General features: G+C 37.9%; 1 protein-coding gene across 1 annotated transcript in view; it reads right to left on the reverse strand.

Annotated features, from left to right (window-relative positions):
* Window positions 1-22563, reverse strand: part of LOC124596449 (juvenile hormone acid O-methyltransferase-like) — a 66141-nt gene that overhangs the window by 34716 nt on the left and 8862 nt on the right. Inside the window, exon 4 of the mRNA XM_047135583.1 lies at window positions 20592-20724. Coding sequence (XP_046991539.1) covers window positions 20592-20724 — 133 coding nt within the window. The remainder of the gene's footprint in view (window positions 1-20591; window positions 20725-22563) is intronic.

The raw sequence follows: 22563 nt of genomic DNA on the forward strand, positions 1-22563 counted from the left end.
ATTATTGTAACCATCTAGATGTTGACCAAATATTGATTTGGTACATGCAGTACCAGTAGTATGTTCTCTGAAACGTGTTAAAAAGTTACAGCCAGTTTGGCCAATATACTGTTTCTCACAGTCATTACATGTTATTTTGTAAACGCCTGACATTTGGTATATATTTGACTCTCCAATTGTGTGTTTCCGTTTCATATGTAGGGGGTTATTAGTTTTAAATGCTATTGTCACGCTTGTGTTCTTAAATAATTTATTTATTTTATCTGAAATAGGTCCCATGTATGTCATTTTTGTAAATCTCTTCTTGGAATTTGTAACAGCATCATTTGTTTCTTGTAGTTTTTAAAATAACAGATCAATACCTGATGGGAATTATAATTGTTAGCAACTGCTATCTGTTTTGATATATCAATTTCCTTCTGGATTGTATCATGTTGGAGAGGAAATTTCGGTATCCTATGTATTATCATCTTAAAAAATGCCATTTTGTATCTTGATGGATGGCATGATTTAGCATTTATTATTATGTTGGTTGATGTGGGTTTTCTATAAATAGAAATATTATGTTTTCCATTCTTATTTGTAATTGTGAGGTCCAGCAAATTAATACTATTGTTACTTTCATGTTCTACTGTAAATACTAGTTTTGGATGTAAATTATTTGAGTTGTTAGCTAAAGCATCAATTTCTTCCTTAGAGCCATTACATAATAGCAGTGTGTCGTCAACATATCTTTTGTAGTATATAATTTTATTTGTTATTTCTGGATTATTTTTTAAAAACTGAATTTCAACATAATTGACGAAGATATCTCCTATAGTGCTAGCCAGGGAATTCCCCATTGCAAGTCCATCTTCCTGTATGTATATTTTATTATTAAATGAAAAATAATTAAAATCTAGAGTAATTCTTAACAGTTTGATGAATTCTACTATTTCTTCGGGGCTCATTATTTTGTGATATGTTAAGTTATCATCAATAATAGAGATAGTCTCTTGAATAGGTATATTCGTGATTTGTTGTACGAGTTTTAATTCATTATTATGTCTGTTTTTATCTTTTTCATTAGTAATGACATTTTTAGTTTTACGTGCAAAGTCACATATTTCAGACTTACTAAATTGTGCATGTTTTGCAGCACTCTTTACATCAGCAATCACATGTTTAATATTTGCATTGCTCAATTGTGGAGTTAAATTTTAGGAAGAAACTGATGCTTTCGCTAACAACTCAAATAATTTACATCCAAAACTTGTATTTAAAGTAGAACACGATAGTAACAATAGTATTAATATGCTGGACCTCACAATTACAAATAAGAATGGAAAACATAATATTTCTATTTATAGAAAACCCACATCAACTGATGTAATAATAAATGCTAAATTATGCCATCCATCAAGATACAAAATGGTATTTTTTAAAACTATGGTACATAGGAAACTGAAATTTCCTCTCCAACATGATGCAATCAGGAAGAAGATTGATACATCAAAACAGATAGCAGTTGCTAACTATTTTAATTCCCATCAGGTATTGATCTGTTGTATCAAAAATTACAAGAAACAAATGATGCTGTTACAAATTCCAAGAAGAGATTTACAAAAAGACATACATGGGACCTATTTCAGATAAAATAAATAAATTATTTAAGAACACAAGCGTGACAATAGCATTTAAAACTAATAACCCCCTACAGATGAAACTGAAACACACAATTGGAGACTCAAATATATACCAAAAGTCAGGCGTTTACAAAATAACATGTAATGACTGTGAGAAACAGTATATTGGCCAAACTGGCTGTAACTTTTTAACACGTTTCAGAGAACATACTACTGGTACTGCATGTACCAAATCAATATTTGGTCAACATCTAGATGGTTACAATAATTCAGAGGGTTGCATTTCTAACACTTTGAAAATATTACATACTGTGCCAAAAGGACCACTGCTAAATACCTGAGAAGAAATTGAAATCTTTTCACTTCACAAAAGTAATCCATTATATGTTTTAAACGAACAACTTCAGTTCAAAGATAAACATTTCTTTGAGCTTTTCGATGATCTTCTTCAGAATGGTTACTCTTCTGTCCTTTGTTTTTTAAAAATTTTTAAAAAAATTATTAAGACTTTTAGGAAATATTTTATCTTTACATTGTAATTTTATTCACGAAATATTATTTTATGACTGACTATCTGTTTTAGAATTTTTGCTTTTAGACTGCATGTTGCTAATTCACATCATTTTATTTTTGACACTATGGCTCATAATTTTATAATTTTCCTTCCTTTTTCATTATTTTTGTTTGCTTGTAAGACTGAAATATAACTTGAGGAATAGCAATGCCTTTAAAAATTGTCACATGTAATTTACATACCAACTTCATAGACAATATTTCATATATATGGACAACTACTTCATATTGTATCTGTGCAGCATGTAGTATACATATCAGCTACAGATTATTGCAGCTTACACATTGAAAATCGTTTCAATAAAGACATGTTGCTGCTCAATAATACATTGTCTGACGCACCATTCCACTTTCACAACAACTTCGTTGGAGAGAAGCCTCCTGCCACATCTTTGCACTGGCGTTTGTCCTCACTATGGCAACCACTAGTTCGACTATCGACTTTACAACAACTATCAGTGGAAAGAAGCCTGCTGCCTCAGATTTGCAACGGTGTCCAACTTCACCATGGCAACCAGTGGTTCCAAATGGTTCACTAACAGGCCTTGAGAGGGCAACCCATGTACAGCCAAACCGAAGTTCATTTTTCCTACATAGTTAAATATTTTTAACACTTCTTAATTGACAATAGCTGTTTAATAAGCTAATTTTAGTGTGTATTTATTTTTAGTTCTTGACAATGTTCTTTTAACTAAGAAATTTTAAATTGTAATTCGACTTACAACTCAGTGGTTAGTAATGACATCATGCAGTCTGAAGTCAGTGGAGCCTCCATTATGTATCGTAAGACGTGCACTGGTTTCTCCAGTATTGATTCTCCAACAGAAAGAGGATCCTACTCAATAGTAATTCATCTTTTTATAGCTTTATAACTTGATGTATCTTCTTTAATGTATGTAGCCCTCTAATTAAAGCTTTGTACACATCCTGTAGGTCGGAAGATGACCACAGTTGTGATCGAAACCGGTCACCTTGATAAATAAATCGTGATCAAGACTGTCTTTAATAGTAAATATCAAAGAATGTGCGATTCTAGATAAAATGTTATTTCTTTCCTTTACAGTCACATAACGAAACAGTTTTGTTACATTATTATTGGATTTTCCATCATACGTTGGATAATACGATTCTGATTCATCTGGATTAGCTATAACAGTTCTTAAGTTCACCAAAAATTGTGCATAGTTTGGATGAAGTCATCAATATTTATTTCAATCTGTGTACCCTCGTTGGGTACATTTAAATTATGTTTACTTTTCTCATTTGCAAGGAATGATTTTTTTGATTTCCCGCCACTTTCAAGTTAAGAAAAGTGACCTAGGAAGTGTGTTCGTATTCCCAGGTCCACCATCTTGGATCGCCATCTTGAATTCAATTCTGATGTCATGTCAAATATCACATTATATCCTAAGTGATAGTTCTTTCGATGATAAGCGAAATTGTGAGATTACATGACATATACACACATACTTTGCAACAAACTGCCCAAAGCATGGCAAAGGATAGGCAGTGTTGTAGCACACGTTACGGGTTCTCTGCCACACGAAAAGCTGTCCCGAGTAGCGATGAGTCGGCAGCGTCTGACTGAAACGAACATGGCGCCCTTGGTAGTAGAGGGGGCGTGGCACAGTCGCTTAAACCTGTCACTGCAGAGAAAACTCACCTCGCGATGGACAGGTATAGGTAGCGTCGCGGAAATGTCAGACTTACGCGTGGCTGGTGCGTCCATGTACTGGTCATCTGATTACGTGCGTTGCTTGTATTCGAAAACATTTACTTTTGTGTTTGTGTTGCTGCACCATAAAAGGTCAGAGAAGCATAATATATCCTCTTAAAGAGCTCGAAACGCTGAATATTTCATTATAATTGTATCAGTAGCACATAAAATTAAAAGAGATTCGTTGAGGCGAAGAAAATGGTAACGCATAAATCTTGGAAAGCTTGTTAACGAAACACGATAAAATAAAAATCAAGGAATCAGATGCATTAGTTACAAGAAGTCTGTGCTAGCAGAAAAGGACGTAATTTGCCATTGGAATGATACGCCTCTTGGTTTCCTAGTAGTAATTTTAGGCAGTTTCAATAATTTAGTGATACTGTGCTGTCATTCTTGTTATATTTGTTATCATTTAAGGGAGAACTTTCGTGTAAACTGGTGTCTATCTCAGAGTCGCCTGCGACGCCGCCAACCCGCAACGCATCTCTGTTCAACGGGTTATCATCAGTCCAACACCTGCGGTCATACTGGTTCCCGCCGTATCTTGCTCAATCCACAGAGGGTCTCCCGGTAAGCAGCTAGAGGGCGCAGAACAGGCGTCACTCCAGACACGTATCTCTAGCTGCATTCGCTGCAGCTTCACAAGCCAATAGGGAAATTAAAACCTTCCGCCTCGCGAGTATTTCTCCCAGTGAAACACGTATGTTGTGTGGCGGCGATGGCGAGGCATTGCAGAGTCTCTGACCAGAGAGCCATTTATCGTGGCTAGTCTGCGCTTGACCGCGCGAGAGTTGCGAGCGGTACTCTGTCTGTAGTAGTCGTGCAGTACAGTTGCGAGCAGTAGTCAGTGGGCAGTCTGTGAGCAGTGCAGTATGTCGGTAGTAGCAGTCGAGTACAGTTGTGTGTGAGGAGTCGGCGAGCGTCGCATGGCACTCTGGTCAAGATTCAGGATGAGGTATATTATTTTTAAATGCGCTCAGCTAATAACGTAAATTAACTGTAACTAATTTGTGCAACAATAGCCCCAATAATAATGTTGATTTCAAAGCAATATTTTTAACAAAAGAACTATTTAATTGAACGAACGATTTCCTTTCATTTCCTTTAAAGAAAAGTTTCAGTTAAATTTCAAAAAAAAAAAAAAATATATTACTTGCGATGCAGTTCCTCCAAGCCGTGGCCAACAATAAGAGCAGAAATTTGACATGCAGTTTCAATGAGGTAAGAAATTAATTATGATTTTTTGCACAGGGCCAAAGACCGATATTTCGGTTTAATTGAGTTATCATTATCACTGAGATTTTCTTATCACTGAATTGACTTTCATTTTTTTTTGTGAGGAACTTATACTTGTGTCAGATTGCTAATTTTTGTTTAGTTGTCATTGTCATTAAATTTATTTGCTGGGAGCTGACGTTAGGTTGTATTCTTGTTAACATTCAACTATTGTGTTTCAAAATTTCTCTGGGGAGCTTACACTTAGCTCAATGCCCATTAGCATTTTAAATAATATCATTTATAATTTTCGGTGGGGAGGTTACACTTGGCGACACCCAGTCCAGGATCGTATTTCGTTGAGAATCTTTTGAAAAACAGTCAGATATCTGCTCTTAGTTGCTTAGATATAATTATGATTTGGCGCAACGCTTTTACTAATATTGTGACTTTCTTTCTACAGGTCAACGGCAATTCGTTGCTCTGTTGTATTTGTGTGTTGCTTTTGCATTTGTGCTTATTTGTTTTGTGAATAATTGACTATTGTAAAAATGCCGCGAAAGACTGTGAATAGTGTATCGCGAGGTATTATGAATGAAACTACCAACTCAAACAACTTTACCGATAGGACATGTGACACGCAGTGTAATGATAACAATCCTGCGTTTACTAACAATCAGTGCATTCCAACCACTAATGACGACTTTTGTCTTAATGATGAACAAACGAACTCGGTTATGTCCTCTGTTGATTTGACGACAATCGATGACGCGGGACGCTCTATTGTAATGAGCGCTGCCGAGCCTAACACAACCGGTTTACTAAATTTACGTGATGAACACACAAATTTGTCTAATGAAAATGAACAGGATACACAAAGTACGACGGATTTATTTAATTCCGAAATAATGTCTGACAGTGTACATTCGGCTGACAAACCTTTTTGTGAATCTCAGAATGACCAAATGGTCACACAAAATGCGACAATTCCAGATCCACCATTAAACAGCACAGTGAATGGGGTAGAGAATGTTACATTGGGTCAAATTATGGCAATATTGCTACAAAATAAGGAAGATTCCAAACAACAGAGTGAAGATCTCAAACATCAACTTAGTGAACAGGTCAAACAAGATAACGAAAATCTCAAACAACACTTAAATGAAAAATTAGACAACAATTCCAAACAACTAAATGATAAATTAGACAACAGTTCCAAACAGCTAAATGATAAATTAGACAACAGTTCCAGACAGCTTAGTGAACAAATTAGAGACGTTGCCATACAATGTCATGACACTAAGGAACAGTTACGCGAGGAAATTGAGGCTTATTCAAGAAAAAGTAGCGAAGAAATTAAGTGTGTTGCTCAGGAATTAAGGGAATTGCAAACAGCTGCAACAGAAACACTCAGAGACGAAATTAGCGGAGTCGCTAAACAATGCTCTGAAAAAGCTACACAATTACGGGACGAGTTTAAAGCAATGACGGTAGAACTTCCGCGCACAATGGACGCAAAGATAGACGCGAAATTCGACCAACAGAACACTCAGATTGACGAACGCTTTAATCACCATATACAAAACAGTGATACGCGTTTCCGTAAATTTATTCAGGATCAAAACAAAGTAAAACGACAAGTAATGGAAACAATCACAGCACAGAGACAAGAAGACAAACGTAAAATGTTTGCGAAGGCAAAAACGTATGTAGACAATAATATTGCGACAGTGTCCGACGAAATTAATACCATCAAACAGTCGAACACAGAATTACGTGACGAAATTTCGGATCTTAAATCGAAAACAGACACATACACAACCGATTTTCAAACAGTGACCGACAGACTCGAACAATTAGAACTAACACAGGATTCAGATGTCGTCAAAGCTGACGTTAAAAAACTGAACGAAACTACACGTAAGTTGCAAAAACAGATTAATGCGTCCGATTCTAAAACCGATGATCAGGCAAAAATACTGACTGAAAAATATGATGAATTAGCCAGTCGTATTGATGCTATTGAAAGTAATAATGATAATAAATCAGACGATACTGCACCGATTTCATTTAACCAAACACCTAAATTTCAAAATTTACAGCAGACAGTTAATGAGATCGATTCGTCTAATAACACGCTGCGTAGAAAATTGTCAAGTTTACAACAAGAAGTAACAGAGATGAAAAACATTTCAGTTAATAACATACCACAACAGACGCCACTTTATGAACATTTGTCTGACGCACGCAGCGCGTGTAATTTGGGTAATCTACAGAGAGTACGGGACTTAGATCCCGAACAACCACAGTTCAATAGATTCTCTTACAATCCTGAACCTGTTCCATCACACAGAGACGATAATTTCGATTACAAACATTTTCTGTCGATAAGAAAATTTAAAGTGTTTAAGAATGACAGAACACAGATTCACCCACTGGATTGGATTCAACAATTTAGCGTTGCTTTTCCACCGACTTGGCCCGTAACGCACAAACTTGAATTTATTTGCAGTTTTTTGGAAGGCGAACCGGCAACTCGTATGAGACCGATCGCGAGGCAATGTTACTCGGTAGAAGAATTTCAGAATGCTTTTCTATCTGCGTATTGGTCGAAGACGACACAGCGCGGAATTAAAGATCAGTTAATTAGTTTGCCAAATTACGAGAACTCAAATTTTCCCAGTGTGACGCAATTTTTTGAGCACATGGTGCAACAAAACCAGTACCTAAGTGAACCGTACAGTGAATCCGCACTTATACAATTATGCATCTCTAAATTACCACGGTCATTAAGGGTGTCACTTCTAACGGGCCAGCAAAAAGAAAACATTTCAGCATTCAGAGATCTTTACAGCTTTTAGAAGTGCAGCAATCAGACTATTCTTTCGTAAACAAAAACTTCACATATAACAACCAAGGCCAACAAACGTACAGCAATTATGATCAGACGCGAAATTTTAATAGAAAATGTAACAGACGCTTTAGGAACGACAACTACCAAAACTTTAATAACAGCCAAAATTCTAAGTATCAATATCGTCAAAATTTTCAGCAACAGGAACCACACTTTAGTAACAATAGAGGTGTTTCACAACAACAACATATAACCAGCCGGTTAGCATACCTAACCAACAATGGAATGCACAAGGTCAACCTAACTTTAATGTTTCGCCGCGTGGACGTATAGTCCCAGATCCAACAAACAGTAACACACGGCAACAAGGAAACAACTACGCACAGAGAAGACAGTATTTCAATTCCTATCGCAATACACCGTATAGGAATGACTATTACGACAGACGTAAGAATAATGAGAACAATTTTCAGCGTACATCTAACAACAGTCGGACATACCAACAGCAAAATTATACACAAGAACCTATTCTCATGAATGAACCCGACAGTAGGTATCATCCAGAGCGTAATACGTCTGGAAGAAGTAATAGAACTGTTCAAATAGTAGAAATGCCACAACATCCAGCTGAAAATAGTAACACATCAGATAGAATCTGACTAGATACTGTACAGGTCGCATCTTCCAATAATACAAGCACTACTTTAGACACGCAAAATGTTGTCCACGAAAATGAAATTACTTTTGACGATATCAGAGACACTCTCTTGCAGGAAAGACCATTTGTTCAGAAAACTATTTCACATCCTGTCATCGAAATTAAAATTGGTTCATCGAAATTTTCAGCAGTAATCGATTCCGGATCACCTATATCAGTAATAAATGAAGAAACTTTTAACGAGTGTAACAGAGAGAATACCTATCCGACATTACCTTTAGGCAAATTGAAAGTAAAAGGAGCAGTATCGAGTAAAGGTGTAGACGTTAAATTACAGACGCATTTATCATTTTGTATTGCAGGTCACACTTTTCACTCTAATTTTTGGATTGTTCCTTTACTGACAACAGATGTTATTTTAGGTACGAATTTCCTGGTACAACATGACGCAGTTATTGATTTTCAGAATTCTTATTTAATGTTGAAGGATGAAAATATACAATTTGCTTTAGAATTTCAGCACTCACTATCTGCGGAAGAGCAAACAATTAATCGCACAGAGGTCATTTCCGTGTCACGTAACATAGACTGTAATCCCACATATCTGCTCTTAGTTGCTTAGATATAATTAGGATTTGGCGCAACGCTTTTACTAATATTGTGACGTACGTACATAACTATAATACTCTAGACGAAGCTGACTACGACGTAATACAGATGATTTCCGATAAAGTTAAACAAAGCAGTGCAACTATAGACGACGAACGAACGCAATTACACAAAATTCTTTTACAGCAAGCTCCAGTTTTTGACAACATTCCTGGTACTATGTCGGGTTTTATGTATGAATTTCTAGTGAAACAGCACGACACATTTAAAGCAAAGCATTATCCCATTCCATATATCCACAGAGAACAGGTTAAAAAAGAGTTGCAGGATATGCTTGACCAAGGAATTATTGAACCGTCAGTTAGTCCGTACATAAACCCGTTACATATTGTTAAGAAAAAAGATGACTCACTTCGCCTTGTGCTTGATTCACGTCACATTAATGACATTATTATTAATGAAACAGATCGACCACAGACTTTAGAGGAACTTCTACAGAAATTTCACGGTACAGCTATTTATTCCACACTAGATTTGAAATCGGGATTTTGGCAAATTCAACTTAATCCTAATTGCAGAAAATACACAGAATTTCTTTGTTTTGGCGACTGTTATCAATTTTGTAAATTACCATTCGGGTTAACTATTTCTTCTGCAGCTTTTATTCGCGGTTTGAACACAATACTTCCGACAGAACTTAAAGACAGAATTACGACGTACGTAGACGACATTCTTATCGCAGAAGCTAACTGGACTGAACACAATATGATTCTTGAACGTCTGTTACAAACTTTCCATGCACAAGGACTCACAGTTAATCTTAGTAAATCGCACTTTGGCAAAACTTCTATAAAATTTCTTGGACACGTAATTTCAGCAGAAGGCATTGCGCCAGATCCGGAAAAACTTCAAGCTCTACGTGACATTACTGTTCCTACGACGAAGAAGCAATTACGGAGTTTTTTGGGCTTAATTAACTTTTTTCGTAAATTTATTCATCACCCTGCTTTGGACACACCTATATTATGCCAATTAACAGGTAAAAACAGTATTTGGTCTTGGGATAAGCAAGCACATTCTGAATTTGTGAACCTGAAACGTGCTTTGTTGAATGCTCCACTTTTGTCGCACCCAGATCTTACTAGAAATTTTTCCATTGCCACTGACAGTTCCAACACCGCTTTAGGCGTACATATTTTCCAGGAAATTGAAGAAGATGGTTCAATAGTAATTAAAAACATCGCATTTGCAAGTCGCATTTTGTCACCTGCTGAACGAAATTATTCCGTTACAGAACTGGAAACATTATGTGTTGTATGGGCTTTCACGAGATTTAGGCACTTTCTTTATGGCAGACATACCACCATCTACACAGACCACAGAGCGATACAATTTTTACTTTCGGCTAAATTCACACACGACAGATTAAGCAGATGGAAGCTTTATTTACAGGAATTTAATTTTACAATAGTTCACATTCCCGGCACACAAAATGTTATAGCAGACGCACTATCGCGTTCTCTCAGCAACAATCAGCAAGACGTAGCAACCAACTTCTGCAAAGCAAATTTCAGTGTCGTGTACATTCAGCAAGTAGCATTTGAAAATTTTATTTCGTCGTCATTACAGGACATAGCACAAGAACAAAATAAAGACAACGTGTGGAAAGAAATTAAACACCTTTGGCAAGATAGGAATAATGTTACGATTAGAAACCATTACACTGTAAGCAATGACATTCTGTTTCGCCGCTCTCATCCTGACAGCAACAACTGGTTATTATGCATTCCTGACGAACTGGTTAACAAATTAATCTGGTACACTCATTTAAGTTACGCACATTACGGAGCAAGAAAATGTTTTCTTATACTGAGACAGAACTGTTATTTTACCAACATGGAGAAACATGTACGACGAGTTTTAGCATCTTGTAAAATTTGCCAGAAACCTAAGTCAGACACCACTTCACATATTCCTCCATTATATCCCATTGTACCTGTTAAATTAAGACATATGGCCGCAGTAGACATTTTTGGTCCAATTCCGAGAACTAACAGAGGTTTTTGCTACATCATTGTCGCTGTTGAGCTCACTTCAAAATTTGTTACTTTCACTCCGTTACGCAAAGCTACTGCTAAAGCCGTTTCGAAAGCATTTGTAAAACATTTTCTATTTCATGTAGGGCATGTGATGAAAGTAATTTCCGATAATGGATCACAATTTCGTTCTGCTACATGGACACGTATGTTACGAGCTAGAAACATTTCTCCGATCTATATATCCAAGTACCATGCTTCTTCGAACCCCTGTGAACGGTTAATGAAAGAAATTGGTAAACTGTGTAGAATATACTGCCAAAAAAGACGCATTAATTGGGATAAACACATATTCTCATTCCAAGATGTAATTAATTCCATTCCAAATGAATCCACTATGCTATCTCCGCATGTTAACCTGAAAAACGTTGAACCACCAAACAAAATCAAAGAATTAGTAAATTTCCCTACCTGTCGTCGACTAAGACACCACGAAATAATTGACATTGCGCTGAACAACATCAAACGTGCCGTAGAGCGCCGGAGAAGACAGCAAAAACAGGTTTGTACACGCCGCGACTTTCACATTGGACAGAAGATATTAGTACGTACACACTATTTATCCAGCAGAATAAAAGGTAAGTGCAGTAAATTTGAACTTCTATACGCAGGTCCATATCGGATTCGCAGCATTCCTCATCCCAATGTGGTACACGTCGAAACTTTGAGAACCAGAAAATCGAAAGGCAACCACCATTGGTCAAATATTAAACCCTTTATTGAATGAAGACACTGTATGATTCAACACACTATGATGCCATTTACTAATTTTTTATGACCACTTATGCAATTATATTCACATGACTAATTACTGATGATTATCGTATTTTTTCTTGGCAAGTGCCCGGCAAGGTAAGGTTAGCAGGTCGCTCTTCTTGTCGTTACACATCAGACCGTGCACATTTTCCATTTTTTTTTTTGTGTGTGTATGATTGTATTCCAGTTCTGTTTGTATGCACTGTGAAATAGTTAAGATATAATACACACCAGTTGACTTTGACATTTTTGTTGCCCTGTGACATCTCAAGATCGTGACTGTTTTACGTTTTTTGCTGCTGCATTGTATTATTCTGTGCACATTTTTGCATCTGAACACTGTCAATGTCTTTGACATATTACGTTTTCTGTCATGTTATGCTGTATGGATAATTATGTCACCATAAACCAGTCATTATTTAGTGGGTATATGATTTAAATGGAAGACATTAATCTGTGTTCATCAATTTCAGAAAGAAATGATGCGTGTAAGAAATAAATTCAACAGAAATGGGAATTTCACCTACGGAATAAACGAAAGAAGATGCAATAACTTTATGAGGAAGAGTAAATGGATCAGGATTAACAAGCATTAACAAGAATATACTATACTCATCGTAGAATAGCAGTCTTAACTAATTTTTTCTTTCAGAATACAAGGTGATTGACGCAGGCTGTCAGACAGAACTACACATCTTAGTTTTAGTGATGAAATATGCTAGAGATAAGGAATAGTTGTGTAATGAGTAATGAAGTGATTTTTTGCAGATGATAATGAATGCTGATGAATAATGATGAAGAATATGCTGCTATGAATAATGAAGTTTTTCTTTACAGGTGATGATGATAATGGAGTTTTTGATGATATGGATAATGAAGTTTTTTTCTTTGCAGATGAGGAAAATGTTGAAGTTATATTTAGGCTATGTAGTTATTTAAGTATTTGTTGCAGTTCGTTTTGACAGCAAGTGTTATATTGCACAGTATAATGACTGAAGGTTTTGGAAAGGACAGCTCTGGAAAACATTTTTTATACACATTTCACTACCTGTTAATTCAAAGTTCACTACTTTTCAGCATAAAATGCATTTCTCTTTTCAGCTTAATAATCCATTTTTATATATTTTTTGCAGGAGAAATTATTTATGAGATTAATGTGCTATAAGCAGTTGTTCATTAAATCTATGAATATGGTTACATATACTCTACTTGTTTCATAATCTTGCCACAGCTGACTTATGACGAATGACGTTACACATTTTTCATTTATACCAATAACCCAGAAGCAAATTCTTCTCTCTTGCTTTCCCCTATAATTACCCTAAGCAATGCATTGCTAACAAAAAAATGTATTACCAGTCCCAAGTAATGTTACTAGTTTAAGAGAATTCTGAATAATACTGATCAGCTCTGAATAGTATGTCACTTCAGTAATGACTTCTTAATGATACAAAAAAATATATATATAAAATAATGCTTTGTAACGGGCAAATAACTGCCACTGTTTATTGTAATGAGACTACTTACAATGCCCATGATTATTAATGCTATGACTGTAATTAACTGATTTTTAATCATGACTTCTTAATGGTGTGTATCACCAGTTTCAAATAATGCTACTCATTTAAGAAAGTTATGAATAATACTGAATGATGAACAATGTTTTATACTATTCAATACTTACTGGCCACTGAGTGCCAATAATTAATCTAATTAAATGAATTATGATTTTTCATGTTCTATAACTGGCCACTGAGTGCCAATAATTAATGTCACTAAATGAATTATGTTATTAATTATGCCATTAATTAGCTCTTGTTTTCAATGTTGACTTTTCATGTTTTGGTAAATGGCCAATGAGTGCCAATAATTTGTATCACTCTATGTATTATGTTAATGCTGGCCAATAATTGACTCTCCTTTTCAATTAAGACTTCTGATGAACATTATTCTGTCATACTAAATATGCTTTGTAACTGGCCAAGGACTGCCACTGTTTATTGTAATACAATTACCCATGATGCCAATAATTTAATTTTATGAACATTATTCTGTAATACTACATACTTGGTACAGAAATGTTCAATAACTGGGCTATGAATGCCGCAAACTACTACCGTAATTCTCAATGAAGCCTATTATGTGACTTAATGTCCTTCATCTTATGAGCTAACTACTCTGAATTACTGCAATATGCATTTGTCCTGTCCATCCTCATGATCATGGAGCACTATATTTGGTTTTTGCACTAATTCTACGTTGGTGTGCCTTGTAAGAGCGTGGTGTTGACACGACATGCTGTCCACCACTGTGAGCGATGAAGACGTTATTATGGTCCCACTGTTTGGTGTACCTGATGTACTGCCAAAATGGAAACATGGAATATTACTACGACAGTTCAGTGTCTTGGCTACGCTGCACGATGTTGGGGCGTGAGCGGAAGACGGCCTAACGGTATGCGGGACCGTAGCCCAAATTCATGGAGACGGTTGCGAATGGTCCTCGCCGATACCCCAGGAGCAACAGTGTCCCTAATTTGCTGGGAAGTGGCGGTGCGGTCCCCTACGGCACTGCGTAGGATTCTACGGTCTTGGCGTGCATCCGTGCGTCGCTGCGGTCCGGTCCCAGGTCGACGGGCACGTGCACCTTCCGCCGACCACTGGCGACAACATCGATGTACTGTGGAGACCTCACGCCCCACGTGTTGAGCAATTCGGCGGTACGTCCACCCGGCCTCCCGCATGCCCACTATTCGCTCTCGCTCAAAGTCCGTCAACTGCACATACGGTTCACGTCCACGCTGTCGCGGCATGCTACCAGTGTTAAAGACTGCGATGGAGCTCCGTATGCCACGGCAAACTGGCTGACACTGACGGCGGTGGTGCACAAATGCTGCGCAGCTAGCGCCATTCGACGGCCAACACCGCGGTTCCTGGTGTGTCCGCTGTGCCGTGCGTGTGATCATTGCTTGTACAGCCCTCTCGCAGTGTCCGGAGCAAGTATGGTGGGTCTGATACACCGGTGTCAATGTGTTCTTTTTTCCATTTCCAGGAGTGTACATTTTATTTTGATGATATGTTCTGAACTACAGTGCATGTGCACTTATGTGTTAATATGCTTTCTACTGAACTTCAGTGCCTGTGCACTTTTCTCATTTTTCAATATGATTTGTACTCATTCTGTATGTTCAATACTTCAGTGCGTTTGCACTTATGTCATTTGTTACTCATTGTATATACATTTCGTCATTTGCTGATATGTTCTCAACTGCAGTGCATGTGCACTCATGTCACTTGTCAACATGATTTTTTGCCATTCTGTTTATTTGTTCTGAAAATGCTAAAGAATTTTTTCAGTGCGTGTGCACTTTGTTATCTGTCAAATAATTTGTATATACATTTTTCTGATCTGCGAATATGTTTTGTACTCATATCTTGTCTTTGTCTGAAATGTTTTGTACTCGGTGCATGTGCCCAGCATTTAATTCATGTATCTAAATATTCGGTAAATTGTACAAGTTGATTAATTAAAGAAAAAATTTTGCCGCGCTTGGCAAGTCCAAATGACTCACCATCGCTGCCACATTTTTGCCCTCCCAGTGGAGGGTTATGAAACACGTATGTTGTGTGGCGGCGATGGCGAGGCATTGCAGAGTCTCTGACCAGAGAGCCATTTATCGTGGCTAGTCTGCGCTTGACCGCGCGAGAGTTGCGAGCGGTACTCTGTCAGTAGTAGTCGTGCAGTACAGTTGCGAGCAGTAGTCAGTGGGCAGTCTGTGAGCAGTGCAGTATGTCGGTAGTAGCAGTCGAGTACAGTTGTGTGTGAGGAGTCGGCGAGCGTCGACATGGCACTCTGGTCAAGATTCAGGATGAGGTATATTATTTTTAAATGCGCTCAGCTAATAATGTAAATTAACTGTAACTAATTTGTGCAACAATCGCCCCAATAATAATTTTGATTTCAAAGCAATATTTTTAACAAAAGTACTATTTAATTGAACGAACGATTTCCTTCCATTTCCTTTAAAGAAAAGTTTTAGTTAAATTTAAAAAAAAAAAAAGTATTACTTGCGATGCAGTTCCTCCAAGCCGTGGCCAACAATAAGAGCAGAAATTTGACATGCAGTTTCAATGAGGTAAGAAATTAATTATGATTTTTTGCACAGGGCGAAAGACCGATATTTCGGTTTAATTGAGTTATCATTATCACTGACATTTTCTTATCACTGAATTGACTTTCATTATTTTTGTGAGGAACTTATACTTGGGTCAGATTGCTAATTTTTGTTTAGTTGTCATTGTCATTAAATTTATTTGCTGGGAGCTTACGTTAGGTTGTATTCTTGTTAACATTCAACTATTGTGTTTCAAAATTTCTCTGGGGAGCTTACACTTAGCTCAATGCCCATTAGCATTTAAAATAATATCATTTAAAATTTTCGGTGGGGAGGTTACACCAGCACGGAGCCGGCTAGAGAAAGTTCTGTCTTCGCCAGCCAGCGACTCAAGTACCACCACTATTTGGACACAGCCTCAGATGGGACGTCGCCCGCGACCTGCGCTCTGAGCCTTTGTGTTCCGCGCCGTGGACAAGTCGTACTGCCCGTGAGATACAACTTTGGATACGTACTTTGTTTTGAAGACAGACTTTTCATTGCTCACGAGAACGTAATCTAAGCCCTCAAGAATCTATTCCGGTTTCGTTTAAGAACAGTTATTTGTGATGAAACTTTCCTTCACAATACTAGGAAGAATCGCTGGAAAACGTTTACTTTCTTCTGCTGCGCTGTTTAAGAAACAGTGACTGTTTGTGTTCGAAGTTTACTTGTTCAAATAAACGAAGTTAAATTATGTCTACTCGTGATAGTGTGGAAATATCCTGAGTGAGAAACACTTCATTCACATCTTATTGTAACATCTTGAATTAATCAGCACAAAAGCGCACATTAGAATTTAACTGACCTTAGTGTTATACGGGGGGAGGGGGGGGGGGGGCAATTATTGAACTACATGTAATAAAATCGTCATAGCTTCTCTGAATGGTTTGCGTTAGGAAGTTCAAACTGCACTGTTACTGCACTGTTGGCTGCGTAGCATGATGGGAATTAACATGCGCATTGTTGTTTGGCTTAGCAACGAAGGCCACCTTCATTTGGATGGGTTCGTCAGTAACCAAAATAAACGCACTGGGGGGACTGATAATCCGATTTTCGCGATCGAGAAGTCTCTTCACTCTCAGCAGGTGAGTCTGTGGTGGGCAATGTCCAGTCACGGATTGTCGGTTCGATATTCGTTGATGGTTGATGCCACGGTGACTATCGAACGGCACGTGACGGTTTTGGAAGATCATTCCATCTCCATTATACAAAGTGACCCTCATTTCGACAAGATATGGTTCGTGAGAGACGGAGCTCGACCCCATCGAAACAGGAGAGTGTTTGATGTTCTGGAAGAACACTTTAGGGACACTCATTATGGCTCTCAGGTACTCAGAAGCCACTGCATGGGCCTCAACTGGCCACCATATTCTCTGGATCGGAACACATGCGACACCTTTTTGTGGGGCTATATTAACGACACGTTTACAGCAATAACCCCAAAACCATCTCTGAGCTGCAAACAGCCATTCAGGAGGTCATCGACAGCACCGCTGTTCCGACACTTAAGCGGGTCATGCAGAATTTCGTTATTCGTCTGCGCCACATCATCGCCAATGATGGCTGCAATATCGAACATGTCGTAATCTAAATCCCAATTTTTGTAGTGATGTTCATATGTTGAATAAGTTGTGTGCACGCCGTAGTTTGTAACTAATTTACGTTTTATTCAAATAGTTCAATAATTCTCACCCTGCAGAAGTCGTAATGATATACTGGTGGAGATTCGGCTCCTAAGAACTGGTTGTTTTGGAAAGTCTCGCCAGAGTATGTCTAAAGCCCCTTTCACGTGAACGATTTTGTTGTCTCTATTGACTACTCGTGACAAGTGAGTCTACTGCAGGACCTCTGGCGTTGTACCAATGTAACAAGTCTCGTCTGTCACGAGTGGTTGCTCTTGATGACACCTCAGCGCCGAAAGTGCTTGCGTTGTGACAGCTGTCTGCTCAGCAGTTTGCTTCTCGAAGTGAGGTTATGAAGAGCAATCCGTTTTACTAAAATAAAATCTACATATTGTAATAGAATTGAGAAAAAGCAATGATGATAAAGTTTATTATTAATGATCAAGGCGAAATTCATAGCAGATGTTCTGGACATAGGACGTATGCTGAATTCTCCACTCTCTGGAGAAATGAAAGAATAGGCAAATTGTCACCCAAACACTTCGAGACATCTGAATTTATTTCCTCAAAAAATACACGCAACAACAAATGTTGTGCATCGCCCTTTCACTTGGAAATTCACTGGACAGAAAACAAAAATTGGCTTCAATCATGCGATTGTTTTCATTTGGGATGTGTTCAGATCACCAAATCAAACACACAGACATTTGTGTAAGGACAAAATCCTCTGCTTCCCACTGGAGGTTTTTCACAGCATTCCTGGGCCAACGTTAATATGTTCAGACTTTAAACCTTTGCTTATGTATCTTCGATGAGATTATCAAGCCAGCCCTGGTCCAGTTTGTCCCACTCTCCAGTGACGATTCTGCGTAAGTTGCAGAGTATATGGTCGTTGTCGATGTGCGATTGGTTTCACAGTATCGATGATGAACAGGTGCTCAAGGCTCATTAATCATGAATTTTGCAGTCAATGTTTACTGGGCATTGTTGCTTCGAATGATCGTTCCTGTCATATTCCTCAATACTGATCACTCCTCCCGGGATACCCGCTAGGTTTGTGGCTTGAGTTCAGTCGAGAATCGTATTTGCGAGGATGTGCTGAACTTGAATGGCTCCGAACTTTTTTAATTCGAAAAATCACAAAACTTTTTAAATTAAACAAGCTTTATTAATATCTACTTCATTATTTTTCATGTCTATAGACTTATTTCTCAACGCAGCCACCTTGGTGACGAAGACATTCCCCCAGCTAGAGGCCGGTTTGTTGATCAGCCATTGTAGAATATTTGACTTTCTGACGGAACCAAAACCTTACCTCTAATTACACTGCTTCATCGCTATTAAAGCGAAGTCTTCTAAGCTGTTCTTTAAGATTTGGAAAGAGATTGTGCTCTGTCACTCACAATGAGGTTGTTGTTGTTGTGGCCTTCTGTCCGAAGACTGGTTTGATGCAGCTCTCCATGCTATTCTATACTGTGCAAGTCTCTTCATACCCAAATAAATACTGCAGGCTACATGGTTCTGAATCTACTTACTGTATTCATCTCTAGGTCTCCTTCGACGATTTTTTCTCCCTTCATTACGAGCACGTACAGCCCAGCGTCGGACATTAGTGATGTCGATACAATCATCACCATACATAGCTTTCATTCTTCTATGGATTTCAATTGGATGCACGTTGTCTGCGGTTAGACACTCCATTACAACACATTGTTTCTTACGCACCGACATAGTTGCGGTACATACCGCTATTTAACACGCTACAATTCGAAACCATCTTACGTCAGTCGACTGAGAAATAAGCCAGACCTTTAGTACCTCTACCAGTATAGAGAACAGAATTAAAAATTCGGAGGCATTGCTTTTCTACAAGCCCTCGTATCATTCGAACAGTGACTTACTTGGCGCATCAGCGATCACAAGTTAGAAATTTTAAATTGTTACGTACGTTGTATGGAGGTACACGAGACGATCTATGGACTTTCACATTTCCTTTTAAGCACATCTGGTTCACGATTTTGCTTTAAATACCAGTTGAGGCGGACAAAAGGCACCAGGAAAAGAGTTTATGGAATCTGCTGAAATAAATTTTTTAAATTTATTGCAAACTCTTTGCATTGGCCGCAAAATTTATTGTAACTCATTTGTTTGTACAGTTCGAGGGAACTGCGTTCATGTGAATTATCAATTGAACAAGATCCGGCTGATGCAATCAGACACCTAGACAACGTAGAGCCATAGACAGTAGTGTGATTGCATTCCAGTTCAGCCATATTCCAAGGGATAGTGCAGTATAATTTATTGTTATCAGCTTGACCGGTAATACCGCATCTTCCGGTTCTTATCGTACATGAAATTCGGGAAGACTGAGTGCTCGGATGCCTCTTTCTGCCCTATGATTAGCCCTGTTCATTAACCACGGGACACCAGCAGCAGGGGTTGACAAAAAGGGACTGACTATTGTGTGTTTTAACTTGATGTAGCTCGGCTTTATAAATTTTCTAAAGTAAACTTATCCCTACTTCATAAATCATATATACTGTGTAATCGGTGGACGGTTAGAAAATTTTACAACTAACACAGAAACATAAGTGGGTGGCAGGCTAAACAGGTTGACTTCTCCTGAGGTAGGGCATTTTTAGAATTATTAAACATAATTTCCCAAGTATTTCTAAGATTTAGGAGAATATCGGGTAGGCCTAAGGGTTACCTGCATGTACCGCGCCCAACGCGAGTCTTTCGCCATTTCTTCAAACGCTGTGTAAAACACCATGTTAGCTATTATGCTGAAGACAGCCTCTCCTCCAGGCACCAACAGCTTTTGAATGTTCTGGACAGCGCGCCTGTGAAAATATTAATGTCTTAGGAGGCGTTGCCCCAGTGGAGGACACATAAGACTTTTTGATTTTTTGTAAGAATCAAATGAACGAATTACAACAAAACTATTTTGTGGTGAAAATGTACAACACTAATACTAAAAACCCATACAAAATAAGGTGATTTTAATTTCACATTATGCAAACGAAGTTAAATTAACAGGCTTGAACTTGCTGTTCACAACGCCGAACACATTATGAGAAAGATAACATTGTAAATGTGAGCACAAAAATGAAATTACATGTAACGGTAAATTCAGTGTCGTTATAGGTCTTCAATGTAATCATTCCTTGCTCTCTGTTGATATCTTGTGCTATTTGAAAACCAGCAGATTGAGCACACCTTGGTGAAAATTCAGAATTGCACTTCACTAATTCCATAAAAAAATTACTGACTACAGCTTTTTTGTTCCTGTGGCTTCAAATGTTGCATTAAATTATAGACTAATTGTAAAATTGCTACCTTTTAGGGGCAAAGAACAGTTTTTCTAAAAATTTATGATGTCTATCCTCCAACTGATTAATGAAAGAGTTTTTTAATTTATTTTACAAATATACTGTTGTTGTACATAGCCCGGAATTAAAGCGACATGTTCTTCTAACGGACTCTTAGGGACAGGGAAGGACCCTTCTGCTGAATTTTGCAGCTAAGGCGCTATCGACGGCATTTTTTTTACTATCATTGCATCCAATTGTGATTTCTTTGAAATTCTCATTCTGGCACGATGAAAGGGATACGTTTTCGCGTCCAACAACTTTCCTAATATTATTTCATAACGACCATGTTGTCTTCATTTTCTTCTGCTATATCACATAGCTCGAATAGATGCCGATACTGTGGACGGCGGAGGGATGTGGGGCAGAAGCCACAACGGGATATGCCGTTTTGTTTTTAATGAAACCAGCAGCTTCTCCCCTGTATCCATCTATAGTGTCCTTTCCTTCTTTTTCCGTTGAGTTGAAAGCGTGAATGAGATTTTTTTCATGTCTCGTAGAGACCAGAGGGGTTTATTTCCTCCAAAGTAGTTTTACAGCTTCTAAATCTATACTACTCTCCCCGTAGTCTCTCGTTCAAAGATGCCTTGCAGAACAACCTGCAGCGAATCATGAACTTTCATTGTTTTTTATGCATATCGAGAAGGAACATATTCAGTAAACAGTACGCCTTTGCAGCTTTTATTTTTCTTCCAGTTGACTTGTCGAACATCTGCCAAGTCCTCTCCTGGTAAAAAAAAAAATTTCGGTTCTAGCTGGAGACCAGTGGTGTGCTACAGCCTTTAAAATTTGTCTTCATCTAAAAAGAAAAAAGAAAACATTTTATAATGAGCGGACGCTAAAAGTTTTCAAAAAGGGGCTGGATTGGCAATAAAATATCGTCACTTCTAACACGTCGCGGCAGTACGCAAGTTACTATGTGGAAACTATAAAGTGGCAGTGTCTTTCCGGTGTGAGTTAGGGCAGCTCGGTGAAGGGCAAAGCAAAACACCACCCGAGAAGGCAAAGGAACACTCTATTTCTTTTAGAATACCATATCTGGGTGCAGTACGCGAAAACAATGCAGTCATACGAGATGTAAAACATTACTTCAGCGTGTTTTACATTTTCGGATAGAAGCAGTAAACCCAGGCAAAAAGCTCTGGTAAGTCCCATAGTGCTCAGAACCAATATATGAGCTCTGGTAAACAAATATAATGAAGCGGCTGGATACTGTTTTACATACAAAGATTGCCGTAATAAATATATAGGACAAACCGGTAGGTCATTTCAAATAAGATTTCAGAAACACCTTATCTTAAATAACCCACG

The sequence above is a fragment of the Schistocerca americana genome, chromosome 2, assembly GCF_021461395.2.
Source record: "Schistocerca americana isolate TAMUIC-IGC-003095 chromosome 2, iqSchAmer2.1, whole genome shotgun sequence".
NCBI classification, from domain to species: domain Eukaryota; kingdom Metazoa; phylum Arthropoda; class Insecta; order Orthoptera; family Acrididae; genus Schistocerca; species Schistocerca americana.